Raw genomic sequence first — 19,726 nt, forward strand, 5'->3', positions numbered from 1 at the left:
CCTGCATAAAATGCGGAAGTCGAAGGAGAAATACGGCCAGAGGCACATGCCCCGCAGAAGACGGAGCAAAACAGAGGGGGAGGAGGCGGCGCCACACCAAACTATCCCTCGCCCGGAAGCAGAGGAAGAACGAAGTGACACCCCCAGATATAAATCCACAACACCCTCAGCATCCAGAGGGCCACGACTGGAGGGAGAAACGAGCAAGAAGCCGTAGAAAATCTTAAAAAAGGCTTATCAGTGAGCCAGTTCCTTCCCCACCACCGACACCCCCCTTTCCCCCTCCCCATACTTCCCATACACATGCTCTCTCTGCTTCACCCCAACATCCATCTTATCTTGAGGTTATCTTGAGATGATTTCGGGGCTTTAGTGTCCCTGCAGCCCGGTCCTCGACCAGGCCTCCACCCCCAGGAAGCAGCCCGTGACAGCTAACACCCAGGTACCTATTTTACTGCTAGGTAACAGGGGCATAGGGTGAAAGAAACTTTGCCCATTGTTTCTCGCCAGCGCCTAGGATCGAACCCAGGACCACAGGATCACAAGTCCAGCGTGCTGTCCGCTCGGCTCCCATCTCTTCCATCCAGCCATCCCTCTCTTCTTCCTTCCCTCCCTCCATCCAACCATCCCTCCCTCCCTCCCTCCTTCCCAGCTCCCTCCCTCCCTCCCTCCCTTCCTTCCATCCATCCATCCATCCATCCATCCATCCCTCCTTCCTTCCATCCATCCCTCCTTCCTTCCTTCCATCCATCCCTCCCTCCTTCCTTCCCTCCCTCCTTCCTTCCATCCCTCCCTCCTTCCTTCCATCCCTCCCTCGTTCCTTCCATCCCTCCCTCCTTCCTTCCTCCCTCCCTCCCTTCCCTCCTTCCTTCCATCCCTCCCTCCCTCCCTCCTTCCCTTCCTCCCTCCCTCCTTCCTTCCATCCCTCCCTCCCTTCTTCCTTCCATCCCTCCCTCCCTTCTTCCTTCCATCCCTCCCTCCCTTCTTCCTTCCATCCCTCCCTCCCTTCTTCCTTCCATCCCTCCCTCCCTCCATCCTTCCATCCATCTCCATCCTACCATCCATCTCCATCCTCTCCCTCTCTGCCTGCCTGCCTGCCTCCCTCCCTGCCTGCCTCCCTCTCTCCTTGCCTCTCCCTCCCTGCCTACCTCCCAGCCTCTCCCTGCCTACCTGCCTACATTTCAGCCTCTCCCTCCCTGCCTGTCTGCCCATCCACCCACCAGTCAGCCATCACTGACACAACGAGTGCATTTGGAGCCAACATGGTGCACGGATGTTCCTTGATTGTACAGATATGTCCAACAGCGTCACGGAATGAACACTCCAGCCTCTTGACAAATCAAAACAATGTGCCGTGAATCTGTGATGTCACAGGGTAGAAAGCACTAGAGTGGTGGACCCAGTGGTTGTCTGTATAAAATATATCTTACCTGAATGTTACTTGAAAAGTTACCGACACTTCGGAAATACCGGAGCTCCGGAAATACCGATCAGGGTACAGCCCCATATATGCTGTTAAACCGAGTGGATACTTTTAATAATATATTTGTGGCAACTGATGCCTGACAGCTCGGGCAGAATAGACCTTGTCTGGCGAAGGCTCTGTCAACGCCCCTTTTTAGCCAGGCTTCCCTACCCTATTGCAGCTAAAATATGCCACCTACGTGGCATATTTTTTCCGTGATCAGGGAACATAAATGAACACTTTTATAGGACGAAAGATTTTTGTTATTTTTTTTTTTTGCACCTGTAGGTGTTGAAGTCATTTGGACCCCTCGCGGTTTGAGGGTTAAGCACCTTAATGCATGCTTGTTCGCTCCTATGCTTTCTCAGGATGCTGGCCTTGTCCAGCTACACGTGCAGGTCCTACCTTTTCGGCATCCTTGGTTGCTGACGATTGGCACGCCCGTGGGCATTTGGCTTCGGTCTTGCACTTCTTTTCCCTTCTCGAGCTGTCTTCGGCCTGGCTTGAGGAGGATGTGGAGGTGTTGAGTGCCAGGCCTTCGTCTGGTTATCTTGAGGTGATTTTGGGGGTTAGTGTCCCCACAGCCCGGTTCTCGATCAGCCCACCTTTTTGTTACACATCCCTAAGAAGCAGCCTGTTGCAGCTGTCTAACTCCCAGGTACCTATTTACTGCTAGGTAAACAGAGGCATCAGGGTGAAAGAAACTGCCCATTTGTTTCTGTCTTTGCCGGAGATTGAACCCGTAACCTCAGGACTATGAATCCCGAGCACTGTCTACTCTGCCGTCGTGCTGGTCTCGGCGACTCTGGAATCAGCAGCGCTTGTTGAAGCTGTGTGTGCCTATCCTGAAGATGGTGTTGTTTGTTCTTTGCTTCTTGCCGCGTCCCCTGCCATGGCCTCTGTGGCAGGGGATGCGCTTTGGATTCACCTGGTTTCTCTTCTTCCCTGTTCCAGGGCACGTGTCTTCCAGGTCATCTGCAGGATTATTTGGTCCAGCCAGCCTGCGGTCTATCCCTGTGCCCACGACGTTTATAAATTCGTGGCTTTGGCTGCTGTTTTTGGCAATATGTCCTGGGCTGACATTCAGTCATTTGGAGGTCGAACAGGGTCCTGGCCACACAGTAGCTCATTAATGTTCCTGCCTCTTCTTGGGCATGTGTAGCCTTGGGTCGCAGGTTGCAGCCAGTTGTCTCAACTTCGAGTTGAGGAGCAAGTCATCACTCGGTACCCTTACTCAAATCTCTGAATATGTTAGACATTAAGTCACTGCACATTCTCTCATGTGTATTATACATATATAAAACGCTAAACTATAATGCCAATACTGATCTCAAAAGCTTCATAGAAGGTTGTAACAGAACCCATGAGCACCACACCAGAAATAAATACAGTTTTGATATTCCTAGAGTACGACTTAATCAAACTAGAAATGCTCTACAAATCAAGGGGCCCAGAATGTGGAATGACCTTCCCAACCATGTTAAAGACTGTACCTCTCTCAACCAGTTTAAGTTAAAAACGAAGCTATACCTAATAAATTCCCTGTAACCTACCTTACCCTTCTATTGTCAACCAATGTCTGTTTTTTTTAAAGAGCGCTGTTTGTCGACATTATTGTATTTGTGCTGCTTTTTCATCTATGTTTTCATTTCTTGTTTTCATTCTACTCATTATGCTCAATTAGTATTAAGCTTGTCATTTAAGTTTATCATGCCCGAAACGCTTTGCGTAATAGTGGCTTTAGGCATTGTATGTACTAGCTCTACCTATAAGTCAACCAATCTTTGTAAAAATTTATTGTATGTATGTACCTTACCTAAATAAACATTTTATTTTATTTTATTTTGTATTTTAAGTGGCAGCCGCCTCCTGGGTAAGTCCCTTTTTTCCCTTTATCATTGGGTAGGTAGCTTCAGGAAGCTGAAGAGGCGCTCCACAGAAAACCAGCGTTGAATGTAATGAAACGCCATTTTCAGGGTGTTTTCAGGGAAAGTTTCACCTGCAAACATTCCGGCATCCCTCCCTCCCTTCCTCCGGTCAGCATTTTTTTTTTTCTTTTTTATATTCAGCCTCTGAACTGAGGTTGGGTAGCTGGTGCATGAGGTCTAGGAAACTCTCTTCCCCTTCCTAGGGAAGGGTGGGGAGTGGGAGGGAGTTGTGCAGACAGCAACACGGCGACTGTGGTGATGTCATGCTTGTTTGCTTGTTTTCGATTGGGGGAGTTCTGCTTGCTAATTTGACTTTTGTTTTGCAATTTTTAACCAGCTGTAGTTTGTTTTAGAATTCCTACATTTCTGGGTGCCTGACCTGGTAGATAGCAGACTGACTGACTGACTGACTGACTGCACAGACTGCTTCCAATTACATTGGGGGGGTCTATAAGCCATTGCTCCTCATGCCTTTCTTAGAGGGGCCAGGCATTGGTCTTCGGTAGGCTTAGAATTCCATCGGTATACTGTTTCCACGGTCTAATATATACATATCAGCTCAGTATAGCTCCGGGAGGCCAAAGGGGCTCTCCACAGAAACATAGTTCTTAGAGAACACAAGGTGTCCTTTAAGAATGTATAGTAGATATACATTGTCACACAATTTCCCCTGTATAGCAGGGTAAACCGCCTCTTCCTTCTCACCTGTTGTTGACATCTTCGTCACGACGAAAATACATCACCAGCAAGTAAAGAAGTTTTTACATCTACACATGTTCTGGTGTCCCAAACAATGCAAGATGCTCCAGCCAGACAAACCCCCTTCTCCCCCACTAGCTTCTGTGTGACTCCATATGCACCAGCAGTTGTTATGTAACCGGCTCTTAGTTTAGAGAAGCATCGACACAGGATGTGACGTCACCAGGAGGGGGTATATATGGGGCAGGACCGGATCCCTTAACCCTTTAACTGCGCGGCCTATAAATATGACACCCCCCCAGTGTGCAGGAAATGAAACCTCGGGAAAAAATTATTTTTTCTTCTGAAATGGTAAAAAAACCCCTCCCTGTATATGGGTATAGCAACGGAAGTTCGAAATTGTACTTACTTTGGCTGCTATGGGGTCCGAAAGATGGGGCATGATGTCATCATTCCCCGTGCACCAGAGCAGTATGCTCCCAGGGCCAGTGGGGTACCCGAGGCGGGGTGCGCGAGTTGCCGCGAATATATTTTTGCACATTTTTTGCGCACAGTTCCAAATACATTTTATTACATTTTACGTGCCGAACCGATGTATGGTGATCACGTACATCATATTATGGCAGTAGAACATCCGTACTGTCCGTAGACACTGTGTTACATGCATCACAAAATGGTTCACTTATCCTGCACTTATTTCTAATATATCACGCAAATATATTTATATGTACATTATATATACACACTGTACAGTATCACACACTATATACACACACTCAGTACTCTGCGAGTGTGTGATATGCTGCGAAACACCCAATGGGGCAGAGTGGCACCTTGCATTCCACGCACCAGGTGCTGATGCATCTACGCTTTTGTGGTCTGCGTGTGGTGTTCCTGCAGACTATGCATGCACGTTTACCCTTCTCCCGTGATGCTGTGCCTGGCATATACTCCAGCCTGTGTACCCCGAAGTTCTCAGTACCCCTCAGTCTGTCTGGGGCTGCGTGTGGCATCGTTGCTTGCACCCCGCGGGGTACTACGGAGCCCCTCCTTGCCATACTTTACCAGCAGCTGTGACACCACGCTGGCACTGAAGGTACGTATGGACGGTTTCCTGCCGGACTTCACCAGGTACGTATTGTAGCAGTTGAGCACTGCAACATCCATGAGGTGGAAGAAGAACTTTTTCGTCCACTTCACTGACCTGCATACGCACTCCACACCACCAAGCATCATGTCACACTTATTGATGAGGCGCATGTTCATGTTATAGTCTATGACACAGTCCGGCTTGTACATGGGGTTGTGTGTCTGAAAATGGACCTTGCCAGTGTCCAACATGGCACCGGTGTGAATCGTTGTCAGCATATTCACTTCGCGTCTGTCCTTCCACCGCACTGACAGCATCTTGTCACACTTGCGTTGCTGGCACTCACCCACACCTATACCTATACCGAACACTGGCATTTCCTTCCTGATGAGCTTCACAGTGCCACATACGCCGATGTTGTGGGCGAGGAGGTATCTGGTCAACAAGGGACTGGTGTAATAGTTGTCGGTGAACAGTATATGGCCCTTGTTCAGCAACGGCTCCATCAGAGTTTTTACGACACTACCGGAGAACCCGTGTTCATCTTGAGCTGGTATGTCGACGTCTGTACCGGAATACAAGATCATGTCCAGGACGATACCAGTCTCACAATCGCACAGCACAAAAAACTTGAGGCCAAAACGGTGCCGCTTGGAAGGGATGTACTGTTTGAATGCCAGTCTGCCCTTGAACAATACAAGCGACTCATCGATAACGACATTCTGTCCAGGTACAAAATAATCCCTGAACTTCCCTCTCAGGTCGCTGAATACCTTGCGTACCTTCCACAGTCTGTCCTGCCTGTCCTCGTTTGCATTATTTTCGAAATGCAGGCACCTCAGAATCAACAGAAACCTATCCCGCGACATATAACGGTTGAAGACGGGCGATGGAACAAGGCTGTCTTTGTTTCAATAGTCCTGGACGACAGCTTTCTTGGAGTGTTTCATCATCATACATATAGCGAGAAACACGTACATCTCGTCCATTGTCGTATCCTTCCATCGCGTGAGGCAGGTAATATGCCGCCGTCTATGAGGGTGTGGGTGTATGTGTTTGTCTCAGTCACAAGATGGTCTATGAAGACATAGTTGAAATATGCCTGGAAATATTCCATGTCCGCCATATCATCACCGGTATACGGGAATAAAGCTGTAACACCAACGTCTGTATCAACAAACATTGGTATTTGAGGCACAAATGTGGCGCAATCCTCCCACACAAGTACACCAGGGGGTTTGGTGTAGGCGCCAACACCACAGACAACACCACCACGGCCACCAAAACCACGGCTACATCGTCTGCTGCTGCTCCTGGAGCTGCGTGAGAGTATGCTTGACGCTGAGGCAGATTTCCGAACCGTAGGCCTACCACGAACACCAGATGTTGATGGCCCACTGTCGTCATGCTGGGAGACACGGCACCGCCTGCCTGCACGTGTTGCTGAGGTAGCAAAACCCAGCCTGGTACCACCCCCACTGCTAGTACTGGGGGTCGTCTACAGTACTCGTATCAGAGCCAATGTCGCTGAACCCCGAGAAAGATTCGTCACATGTACTGTCACTGAATAATGAACTAGCATCTGGGGACATATATGATGGTGGTGATGATAACGGTGTTGACCCAGGGCGGCGAGACAGGCCGGGTGAGGAGCGTGTACCGTACACGCTTACCACATCATCCACTTCTGTTTCCCCCTCACTCGTATCAAACCTGTGTCAGATCTTTCTCTGGATCGTAGTCCAGGTCATCATCCATAGCACCGTCGTCATACAATATATCGCGAATTTCCTCCTCAGAGAGTTGTTTTCCATGACCGCGGGTCGCTGTGGAACGGGAGCTCGTTCATGATGCGTCAGACATGGTTGCTGCTTGGGAACTGGGGCTCCCCACGGTTGCGGAGCATGCTGGAATTTTTTTTCAAGATAGCGGACAATCACTGGGGCCCCCAGCTACCCATTCCATACCCACGTCACCGCGCGCCACTTTTAAATTGGACATGAAAAATACAAACACTGGGAGGCGCGATGCGCACCCAAAGCCTGGGCTTGCAGGTGCGTTGCGCAGTTAAAGGGTTACGCCAGTCTGTATCTGTCTCTCAGGAGCTCTACAGGTGTCAACACTACTCGCTGCCCACGATTCACCTCCAAGTCGTTTCCTGCCCAGGTTGTGGTGTTTGGTGTACATAATTCATAAGCCCTTATCTTGTTTATAATTCAATTGTTTAACGTAAATTTAACTTTCATGTGTTCATTTAATTATTGCTATTGTGTAACAGCCAAGATTAATGTACAGTATATCAAGCTTAAAGTCATTTGTTTATTTATTTATTTGTTTATTTTTTAAAATAAATTTGTTATATTTTTTTGCTCGAGTATAATTTAATGCTAACCCACATTTTCACACTGCAAAGGTCAAATGTCTTTTTTTTGTGTGTAACTTAATACTCGTGCAGCATAACACCTGCTGGAAACGACCGCAGTACCTTCTTACGTAACAACAGACTATATGTACATATATAAGAAAGTATAGTAGATATTTGTATTATGTTATTCCTGTAAATGCTCGTTATCACCTTACTGTGAACAGCTTTAACACCTCTTACTAGATTTCTCAAATTAAAAATAATTAGTTATAATAAACAATTTATCCAAAATGGGAAATACAGTACAGTACAACCTTGATTCAACGTACTATATGGGACCAACCCCAGTTTGTTGGAGCGTTGGATTCGTTGCAAGAGGTGACCTTCAGGAGGTGTTTGTGTCAGTCTTTTTTTTTTCTTGTACACAATAAAAATGCATTATCATATTACATACTGTACTTATATATATTACTTCTCTACTAAAAAATACTGTAATTCATAAATTTACCTTATTGTTGGAGTTATGTCTATCTTGAAGTTTCATGAAGTTGTGATTGCTTTACAGTAAATACATGCTGTAGTGCATTATGATGTTAGCACTGTGTTGATTAAAAGTAGTTCTGCTGTATGTTGAGTACTACAATACAGTTTATGAAAACAATTGTACACTAAAATTACTGCAACTTTAATTTTAACACTGTGTACACACTTAAATTTAACACTTGTTCTAACTGTTCATGCCGCACACGATGTATTTAGATGTTTGCATCAGCTTTGCTGGTGCTCGCTGCTGCTGTGGGTTCAGCTGCTTCTGAGCTGGTGCTGGCTGCTGTTGTACCAGTGCTGGGTACAACTGTGCTCGTGCTGGGTACGGCTGTTCTTGTGCTGGGTACGGCTGTTCTTGTACTGGGTACAGCTGTTCTCGTGCTGGGTACGGCTGTTCTTGTGCTGGGTACGGCTGTTCTTGTGCTGGGTACGGCTGTTCTTGTACTGGGTACAGCTGTTCTCGTGCTGTGTATGGCTGTTCTCGTGCTGTGTATGGCTGTTCTCGTGCTTGGTACGGCTGTTCTCGTGCTGGGTACGGCTGTTCTCATGCTGGGTACGGCTGTTCTCGTGCTGGGTACGGCTGTGCTTATGCTGGTTGATTTTCTGCTACTAGTTCTTGCAAAATATTGCTTTATTTTTGGCATTAATAAGGCCCATTAGTAAGCCCCTGAGACATTTTGTTTTATAATCAAAGAGCTGTAGTAAAAAACCAGCGTTGAATGTAATGAAACGCCATTTTCTGGGTGAGCCCCGGAGGCTCCCTGGAGCTTATTGGGATAATGTATGTTATATTAGACCGGGACATTAGCTAAGGAGTTCAGACCTACCAGGGACCAGCGCCAGAACCTGGCCCCTTCAGAGAGGTTTCAGGGAGCAATGGCCCTGGAAACCCCCTTGTGGTTGGGGTTTTCCTTATCTGCCATCGACCGGGGTCAGGCACCCAGAAAGGTAGGCATGACAAAACAAACCCCACATGGTAAAAACTAAAACAAAAAACCGATCAGAGGTAGAAACTACCCACAATCCCAAGCAAACAAGCAAACATCACATTTTACTGCCGCGCCGATCGTCCGCACAGCCCTCCCAGCCCCGAGAGGGGGAGGGGGGAACCCCGGACCTACCGCACCTACCCAAGAAAGGACAAGAGAACCCGATGCGAAAGAGAAGACAACGTACAAAGAGCAAGAAAAAGTGCATAGGAACACCAAGAACGTCATACTATTGCCAAAATGAAGCTCGCAGGTGGGACACCATCAACAAGGCCACCTGAACACCACAGAGATGGTGATATCTGCATCAAAATACCAGACGCGAAGAGACGAGGAGAAGGCCGAACCAGTCACGTACAGAACCGATCCGTCCTGCCGAAAGAGGTGGAGCCGCGGAAAAACGCCCCGGGTTCGGACACCTATCAAGCAGCATCTGAAAATAAAGCTGGGCCGGCCACCAAGGAACCATAAGGACTGCTCTCGTGGGAATGGGCTGCAACCGAGCCAGAACCCGAAGCAACAGCTGGACTGGGAGAAGAGGAACAGGTACCCCCACCTCGACCAGTCCTGCCGAAAAGCATCCACCGTGAACGCCTCGCAGGTGGGTAAGGGCGCCACAATATGGGCGACGCCTAGACCACGCCAACTCGAAGATGTCCATGGCCAGGAGTCCATACGTCCGGCAGAGCCAATCAAACGAGTCGGCGACGACTGGCCAATCCGCGAACAGAGGAATGAACCGAGACAGCTGTCCGCCAGGACGCAGGACACACTCCAGACATGAACCTCACCGTTAGCCAAATCCCGAGAATCCAGCAAACGAGTCACTCTAAGGAACCAATCCCAAAGGTCAACACCTAAGAGAAACCCTGTGGTTCTGGCAAAGAACCGCCAGAGAACCGTCTGAATGGAGCTGAATGGTAGAGCACCGAGTGACCCAAACCCTCCGAAGCGCAAACCAGACAGCCACGAACTCCCGAACCGAGCTGTGAGCCTGACGGACGGACAGACTCCACCATCCCCGGCCGACCTGGTGAGCACTGGTCACAAAGCCCCAGCCGAGAGATGACCTGTCCATGAACACATCAAGTGAAGGCTCGGGGAGGTGCCAAGGCACGGAACCCCGAAAACCCCAAAGAGGAAGCTGGTGACGCAGCACCAACACAAGATCCCCGGAGGAACAAACCCAACGATTGCAAGAGGCGGAAGGGGAGTCACCGAAGGAACCAATCAGACGCCGAAGCCAAACCCGACCCCGGGGGCAGACCAGCATGTCAAAGTTCAGACTCCCGTACAACTGCCCGAGAAACCCGGGACCCCCCTCAGCTGAAGGCGGGACCACAGCCACAGTAACACTTCTGGAAGGAAAGACAAGGAGTGCCCCAAGAGCCCTAAACAAGGCCCAGGTCCGAACCCGGGACAGAAACAGATGGAATGTCCTCCAGATCACCAGGAAACCAAACCCGGCAATCTGGAAAGAACCACACCCCCGGCGAGCAGACAAGCGGGCTGACTGGGAGCCCACACCAGCCAGTTGTCGAGGTAGGCCAGACACCGAATCTCAAGCAGACTCAGACAGGGCACCAAGATCCGGTAAAGATGCAAAAAAAACACCAAGTGCCAATTACAAACTAGGGAAGGCAACAAAAGCGGCAAGCCTGAAGCCCCACCACCAACATTGCCAGTCCCGGAAAACTGGTGAGGAACGTGCCAAGAATTGACCTGGAGGTCCAGGGGCACCATCCAGGCACCCGGCCCCAACAGAAGCCGGACAGGAGACAACAGTTCTCCAAGGAGGGCATAGAATCCAGGGGCGCAGACTGAAGAAGTCCAGAAGAACTGCAGATTCGAAAGGCCCATGTCTGCAAAGAGCAGACGGGAAGCCCAGAAGGATGGGGTGGATTGACCATGCCCAACGCACCCACTAAGATGACATAACGAAGCGCAGGGGAAGAAGCCCACCCCGACAGCTCTGAACCCCCCAAAGGGGAAGAAGCCGTCCACCGCTGCCACCAGATGCCGGAAGACAACCAAAAGTGCCCACCAACAGTGGAACCATACGAGAGTCAACAGAGCAAGCTGTTCCACCAGCGCCCCGTCAACAAAGAAGGGAACAGAGCCCCCTCCGCAAGAAAAAGTACACATACACATATACACATACACACATTTTTATTATATTTTATTTATATTATATTTTATTATTTATATTATATATTATATTTTATTTTTATTATATTTTTATTATATTTATATTTATATATATTTATATATATTTTGCTTGGCTAAATGGGGATAGAAATGAAGAAGACAGAAATTCTTTTTTTTACAAAGTGACAGGGACTGGAAAGCTTGTGAAATGGTACATAAAAACAAAGCAACAAGATCAGTAGTGGAAGGGGGAGTAAAGAGCAAAGGAAAAGAGAACATGTTCCTGAAAATTGTATATACCAACATAGATGGAGTGAGGTCAAAAACTTTGGAGTTGCAAGATATAATCCAGCTTAGGGTCCCAGATATTGTTGCATTATCAGAAACGAAACTTGAAGGATATATAATAAATGAAGTCATATTCCCAAGAGGCTACTCAGTTTGGAGACGTGACAGGAAAACTAGGAAGGGAGGAGGAGTGGCTGTACTGGTGAAAAAACACCTGAAGGTAAAAGAGTTAATATTTGAAAACCCTCGAGATATTGACATAATGGCATTGCAGGTCTGGAATCAGGATGATAACCTGATAATTGTAAATACCTACAGCCCACCAGCAAGCAACACGTGGACAAAGGAAGAACTGGATGACAAACGAGAGGGCCTCATAATGGTCATGAGAGATATTATTGTACAAGCAGATAAAGATAAATCACGACTGTTGATACTGGGGGACTTCAACTTTAGAGCAATAGACTGGGAGGCCTATGAAGCAAGAACGGAGGACTTTTGGACATGCAGATTTGTGAACCTCATTCTGGAGACATTCTTGTATCAACACATAAAGCAAGCCACAAGAATGAGGGAAGGAGATATACCGTCAGTACTGGATCTAGTATTCACCAGGAAAGAAGAAGAGATTTTTGACATCCAGTACCTTCCTCCCTTGGGAAAGAGTGATCACGTCCTGTTAGACATTAAATATGCTTTAAGATATCATCTAGAAGAAAATGGGGACATTGAAACAGTTGATAAACTCGATTTAAAGAGAGGCAACTATGGGGAACTTCGAAATTTTTTTAATGAGTGTAATTGGACAGAATTGTTGCTAGGCAGGGAAGTAAACGAAATGTATGCCAAATTTTTAAAACTATACGAGGAAGGCACACAAACATTCATACCAAAACAGAGATGCAGGACCAGAAAACAGGATTGGTTCGACAGAAATTGTGAGAGGGCAAGAGACCAAAAGACACAAAAATGGAATCAGTATAGGAAGAGGCCAAACCCCCAAACATACCAGCGATACAAAGATGCGAGAAACAATTATACAGCAGTAAGGAGAGAGGCAGAAAGAAATTTTGAAAAAGGGATAGCAGATAAATGTAAAACAGAACCGGGCCTATTCTACAAATTCATAAACAACAAATTGCAGGTAAAGGATAATATCCAGAGGTTGAAAATGGGAAACAGATTCACGGAAAATGAAAAGGAAATGTGTGAAACATTAAATGAAAAGTTCCAAAGTGTGTTTGTACAAAATGAAATCTTCAGAGAACCAGACACAATAAGAATTCCAGAGAACAACATAGAGCGGATAGAGGTGTCTAGAGATGAAGTGGAAAATATGCTAAAGGAGCTCGGGAGGAACAAAGCAGCTGGCCCAGATGGCGTTTCACCATGGGTTCTGAGAGAATGTGCATCTGAGCTCAGCATTCCACTTCACCTGATCTTTCAGGCATCCCTGTGTACAGGAATCGTAGCAGACGTGTGGAAACAGGCTAACATAGTTCCAATCTACAAAAGTGGCAGCAGGGAAGACCCCCTCAATTATAGACCTGTATCATTGACAAGTGTAATAGTGAAAGTATTGGAAAAGCTAATCAAAACTAAATGGGTAGAACACCTGGAGAGAAATGATATAATATCAGACAGACAGTATGGTTTTCGATCAGGAAGATCCTGTGTATCGAATTTACTCAGTTTCTATGATCGGGCCACAGAGATATTACAGGAAAGAGATGGCTGGGTTGACTGCATCTATCTGGACCTAAAAAAGGCTTTCGACAGAGTTCCACATAAGAGGTTGTTCTGGAAACTGGAAAATATTGGAGGGGTGACAGGTAAGCTTCTATCATGGATGAAAAATTTTCTGACTGATAGAAAAATGAGGGCAGTAATCAGAGGCAATGTATCGGAATGGAGAAATGTCACAAGTGGAGTACCACAGGGTTCAGTTCTTGCACCAGTGATGTTTATTGTGTACATAAATGATCTACCAGTTGGTATACAGAATTATATGAACATGTTTGCTGATGATGCTAAGATAATAGGAAGGATAAGAAATTTAGATGATTGTCATGCCCTTCAAGAAGACCTGGACAAAATAAGTATATGGAGCACCACTTGGCAAATGGAATTTAATGTTAATAAATGTCATGTTATGGAATGTGGAATAGGAGAACATAGACCCCACACAACCTATATATTATGTGAGAATTCTTTAAAGAATTCTGATAAAGAAAGAGATCTAGGAGTGGTTCTAGATAGAAAACTATCACCTGAGGACCACATAAAGAATATTGTGCAAGGAGCCTATGCAATGCTTTCTAACTTCAGAATTGCATTTAAATACATGGATGGCGATATACTAAAGAAATTGTTCATGACTTTTGTTAGGCCAAAGCTAGAATATGCAGCTGTTGTGTGGTGCCCATATCTTAAGAAGCACATCAACAAACTGGAAAAGGTGCAAAGACATGCTACTAAGTGGCTCCCAGAACTGAAGGGCAAGAGCTACGAGGAGAGGTTAGAAGCATTAAATATGCCAAAACTAGAAGACAGAAGAAAAAGAGGTGATATGATCACTACGTACAAAATAGTAACAGGAATTGATAAAATCGATAGGGAAGACTTCCTGAGACCTGGAACTTCAAGAACAAGAGGTCATAGATTTAAACTAGCTAAACACAGATGCCGAAGAAATATAAGAAAATTCACCTTCGCAAATAGAGTGGTAGACGGTTGGAACAAGTTAAGTGAGAAGGTGGTGGAGGCCAAGACCGTCAGTAGTTTCAAAGCGTTATATGACAAAGAGTGCTGGGAAGACGGGACACCACGAGCGTAGCTCTCATCCTGTAACTACACTTAGGTAATTACACTTAGGTAATTACACAAGGTATGTTACAAACACGTGCATATGCACAGACATGTGCACACACACACAGTGTACACATGTACATGCGTACACATACACTTGAAAAGAAAATTACAAGCCACCGACCAGTGGGCAGAGAGCCCCACGCCAGCCAGGCAAAGAAGGCACAAAACTGCATCAAAAGGCCCACCTCGACAACAAAACCTCAAAGTCCCAGCACGACCACAACATGTGCCATGACCCAAAAAGATCAGTCTGCAAGCCAGGAAAACCCCAGAACCCCAGAAGGCAGAACCGGGTCACACAAGGAAACAAAGCCCCCTGAACCCACAAAGGGGGCCCAAGAGGAAGAAACCTCCGGAACGAAACCAAAGAACCCAAAGGAACCCAGAATCGAACCAGGGGGAGCCCAAACCACCACATTTGCCGGAGGAGAAACACCACAGAAAGGCAAAGCACAGCCCCCAGACAGAACCCCCAGGGAAACGGTCATAACAGACCGAAAACCGAGGGACAAGGTGTGGGAGCAAGCATAACAGCCAGGGACACTGAGCCCAAACCCAAAGGCCCAGACCCAAAACAGACAAAATGGGCAAAACTGGCAGACGAAAATTGCTGTCAGAACAGAGGGCTGTGACCAACGTTAAAGATATGAAAACACGCCAGCAAAAGTGGGAAGCAAGCAGACTGGATGGGTGAAAAACTCCGCCAAAAAGCAGAAAACCCAGGCAGGGGCAAACCGCCCCAGAACTGCTAGCAGGCATCCCCCACAGACCAAGGAACCATCAACAGAGGCCCCGGGGCAGAGCCGTCCTCCAAGCCCTCCATCCTTAAAGAAAAGCAAGAGTCCATGGGAAAGGCAGCAAGAAAGGGCCGCTGATAAGACCCAGAAGCCTTGGCAGGAGGAACAGGCTCGAAAACCTCCGTCCCCCAACCCGAATAGGGCAGCCCCCGAAAACCGCCCGAGTCTCGGCCCCAACTAAACCCCGCCCGACCCCGAAACCCGCAGACGGTCCGGAGCCGGGAACAGAGAGGGAAAGGGGCGAACAGCACCTAATCAAAACGGGGCGGCCTCGGGGCATCCGAGTGGGAAAGCAACCTAGTGTGTTGCAGCAACCTAACCTAGCTTGCAACACGGATGCCACCTGTACTCTGAACAGTAATAACATCAGCAGAGTACTGGAGAACAAGCAGAGAAAATCTCTCGCAAGACTCCAGGTCAAGGTGTCAGTGACCCAATAGGCAACATGACGGAGGTAAAAGTGGCGACTGTCACCCAGAGACAAGGGCACAGCAACCAACGATCCCGTACAAGATGGGTTGGAACCCGGAAGACACATTCAATGGTCCACCGAGCCCAGACAGGGGTTTCCAGGGCCCGTAGTTTGACTGCTCCGGGAAGCCTGGGCAAGGTGTTGCTAAACCGGTTAAGAAACCCAAAAATAACAAGAGGGTAGAGGATAGCGCTGAAAACCCCTGCAACGTGTACAATCACGGGGGCCTAGCAGAGGGCTGCCAAACACTACCAGTGGAACTATAGCCACACTGGGCAGACCCCTACCTGGCAATTGAAAATAAAAACAAAAGAAAAACCCCGCAAAAGTACACCGTCTCTAGAGGCAACAGGAAGCGGTCGCCGCTTAGGTGGCAGGCTGCGCAACATCTTGACGCCCTAACCAGCACAATACCAATCCCTACCCAGGGCCAAACAAGGGCCCCAAGACCCAGCTGGTCCCAAGGGCGAGGCAAATGCCAAGCAGCAAGAACCTCTACGGGAATGGTTCCCGAACGCCCCAGGGAAGATAACTGATACGCAAGGGCAGTACTCACAGGGCGCTTAAGGAAGTCAGCCACTAAGCGCATGCAGCCCCGGCACTGATGAGGTACTCCTGGCCACCTCACAACACAACACACGGCAGTGAACGCCACACAAGGCAAACACCGCCTAGGAAACTGAGGCCAGAGAAGCGTCTATCCCGGTGGACATTAGCTTACAAACTGAAGCTTGGTAGCCGGCGCGGTAGGTCCGGGACTCCCCCCCTCTCCCTCTCAGGGCGGGGAGGGCTGCGCGGACGATCAGCGTGGCAGTTTGCTTGTTTGCTTGGGATTGTAGGGAGTTTCTACCTCTCTGTTCGGTTTTTTATTTTAGTTTTTACCATGTGGGGTTTGTTTTGTTATGCCTACCTTTCTGGGTGCCTGGCCCCGGTTGATGGCAGATAAGGAAAACCCCAACCACAAGGGGGTTTTCCAGGGCCATTGCTCCCTGAAACCTCTCTGAAGGGGCCAGGTTCTGGCACTCTTCCCTGATAGGTCTGAACTCCTTAGCTAATGTCCCAGTCTAATATAACATACATTAACCTGATAAGCTCCAGAGAGCCGTAGGGGCTCCCCACAGAAAAATGGTCAATTCCACAATTATTCTTCCACCAGCGGATAAATACTGTACGTCAATCGCAAACAAAGTTAAGGGCACTGGGTGTGTACGAACGCAGACTAAGTCTATACGTACACCCTTCAGTAGGCTAGGCTGGTGTTTAAGCCAGATCCAGTAACATAAATTTCTCTTAAATATTTTATTTACATCAAATTATATATTTTGGGTTATATATTTAGTTTAGCAACATTATTACAATAATAAGAACTATAAAAAATACATATTTTGGAACCGATTTATTAATTTTATTATTTCGAAGCCGTAGGTCACTGAACTGTGGCGACGAAATCGAACAAAACACACCTGGTGTTGTCTTCGATTTCCAGCAACATAAATTTCTCTCAAATATTCGATTTATATCAAATTATATATTTTTGGCTATATATTTAGTTTAGCAACATTATTATGGTAATAAGAGCTATAAAAAATACTTACTTTGGAACTGATTTATTAATTTTATTATTTCGAAGCCGTAGATCAATGAAATATGGCGACAAAATCGAACAAAACAAGCATGGTGTTGTGTGGACAGGGATTAGACCCATCCACTCGTGCTGGAGTTGTGTCGCCAACAACGTGAATAATTTCTCAAATAGCAGATATCTATCATATTACAGTATATTTTTGGTTTTATTTAGCTTAGTTTAATTAGGATAATAAAGAGTTATTAAAACACCAGTTTTAGAAATGATTTATTAATGTGAAATGTTCAAAGTCATGGGTCACTGAACTATGACAACACAGATGAAAGTGAGTGGAACCTCACTGTAAAGTGAGGTTTACTGTACAGTATTCCTTTATCTGTCCACCTTCACTCATCTTGTTTCATCACAGAAAATGTATACAAGAAAATTTCAACACATTAGCTAGCTATTCACGCTTCAGCCTTTAAATTAATTTACAAAGATACGTGTGCCACAAATCGGTGAACGAAAATCATTGAAACTCAGTCGTTCACTTGTGTAGACGACTCTGGCTGGTGTTTGGTTAATATGCGTCACTTGTTGTGGACCATTCTGGCTGGTGTTTGGTTCATATGGTTCACTTGTTGTGTAGTCCACTTGTGTGATCCAACTTGTCTTATGAAGGAATTATTAATTGTAATCTGTGATGGTATGAGAAAGTTTTCCACCACTCTGTGAACTCTGTCCCAACATCGTAAGCTTGTGGACCACTTGTGGTCCAACTTGTGTGGTCCAACTTGTGTGGTCCAACTTGTGTGGTCCAACTTGTGTGGTCCAACTTGTGTGGTCCAACTTGTCATATGAAGGAATTATTAATTGTAATCTGTGATGGTATGGGAAGTTTTCCAACACTCTGTGAGCTCTGTCCCAACATCGTAAGCTTGTGGACCACTTGTGGACCACTTGTGCGGTCCACTTGTGTGGTCCACTTGTGTGATCAAACTTGTCATATGAAGGAATTAATAATTGTAATCTGTGATAGAATAGGAAAGTTTTCCACCAGTCTGTGAACTCTGTCTCGACGTCGTAAGCAAATCTGAACATTCCCCGCTTTGGCGAACCATTGTTCGTCGAACCGGGCGAGTAAATCTGGCCTGAAAAGTGTGCGAACTAGCCGGAGATTCGTTGAATCGAGGTTGTACTGTATACATAATTACAAATTAAATATGAAGTCAATAATACTTGCCTAGAAAAATAAAATCTACTTACCCCTCTGTAAGGTGCACTGGCAAACCCAAATGTTTTGTCCAAGAGGTGCGTTACAGGAAACATCATCATGGGGTAGGTAAAGAATAAAGATACACCCAAGCAGATTTTCACCATCGCTGCGAAGTCTACAGTTCCATTTCCATGAGGAAGGTTCAGTGTGATTATGTCCATCGTATCTAATTAGAAATGGGAGTCATCATTAGTTGAATCACTACCTATAAGATCAATGTACTGTATAAATATTTGAAATTATGAAAATAGCATACTAGGATTCTTTCTAGAATGGTTGGCAAAAAGACGTCTAATGTTTTTCTTCAGCTTTATCAAGCTCTCACTGGGCTCCAATTAGATTATGCACTTCAGTTTTAGTCATTATGCTGACAATTACACTATGAGGTGAGCAGAAAGATAACAGATAGTCCTTGGAATTAGAAATCTCCCATATGAAAAGATTTTCAGAAAACTTAATTTACTTTCAACAGACAAGCAGTGTTTGGGGTGACATGACTGAAGTACACAAATTAATGACAGGGTATAACAAGGTGGATATTAGTAGGGTGCTAAATATATCGGTACAAAAAATCAGCGTTGAATGTAATGAAAACCCGTTTTCTGGGTGAGCTCCATCGGCTCCTTGGAGCTATAGGACTGATATGCGCTATATTAGTCTGGGGTTTCAGTCAGTGGAGTCCTGCCTACCTAAGGCCAGAGCTGGAACCTGGCCCTCATCAGAGAGGCACAGGGAGCAATGACTTAAGGACACCCCCCCCCCTTGTATTTGGGAGTATTCCTTGTCTGCCATAGACCGGGGTTAGGCACCCAGAAAGGTAGGCATCTCAAAACAAACCCCACATGGTAGAAATTGTAAAAACTCAAGACCGAACAGAGAAACAGAACTCCCCAAAGGAAAACAAAGGTAACAAGCAAATAAGTAATCATCACTCACTGCCACCGCTCCTCTTGTCTGGCCGGCCCTCCACTTCCCGGGAGGGGGGAGCTCTGGACCTACACGCCGGCTATTTACACCTCATTTCGGAGGAACTGAGGCGTGAGTATCGAAATATAAAAACTGAAACTGCTGACCAGTTTGCAAGGGAGCCTGTGAAGCTCACCCAGAAAATGGCGTTTCATTACATTCAACAGTAGTTTTCTGTCGGGGCCCCTTCGGCATCCTGGAGCTACATAACCAAAGATAAGTAAGAGAGAGACTTACTCGAGAGGTGGCTGCACCACGT

At 46.6% G+C, this 19,726-nt stretch overlaps 1 protein-coding gene across 2 annotated transcripts in view; it reads right to left on the reverse strand.

Moving 5' to 3' along the window:
• The window catches only part of LOC123761596 (uncharacterized), a 136,910-nt gene that overhangs the window by 58,877 nt on the left and 58,307 nt on the right, over window positions 1–19,726 (reverse strand). For both annotated transcript variants that reach the window (XM_069330750.1, XM_045747616.2), the window contains exon 7: window positions 18,492–18,667. In XM_069330750.1, coding sequence (XP_069186851.1) covers window positions 18,492–18,667 — 176 coding nt within the window. The remainder of the gene's footprint in view (window positions 1–18,491; window positions 18,668–19,726) is intronic.

This window comes from Procambarus clarkii, chromosome 24, assembly GCF_040958095.1.
Source record: "Procambarus clarkii isolate CNS0578487 chromosome 24, FALCON_Pclarkii_2.0, whole genome shotgun sequence".
In the NCBI taxonomy this organism is placed as follows: domain Eukaryota; kingdom Metazoa; phylum Arthropoda; class Malacostraca; order Decapoda; family Cambaridae; genus Procambarus; species Procambarus clarkii.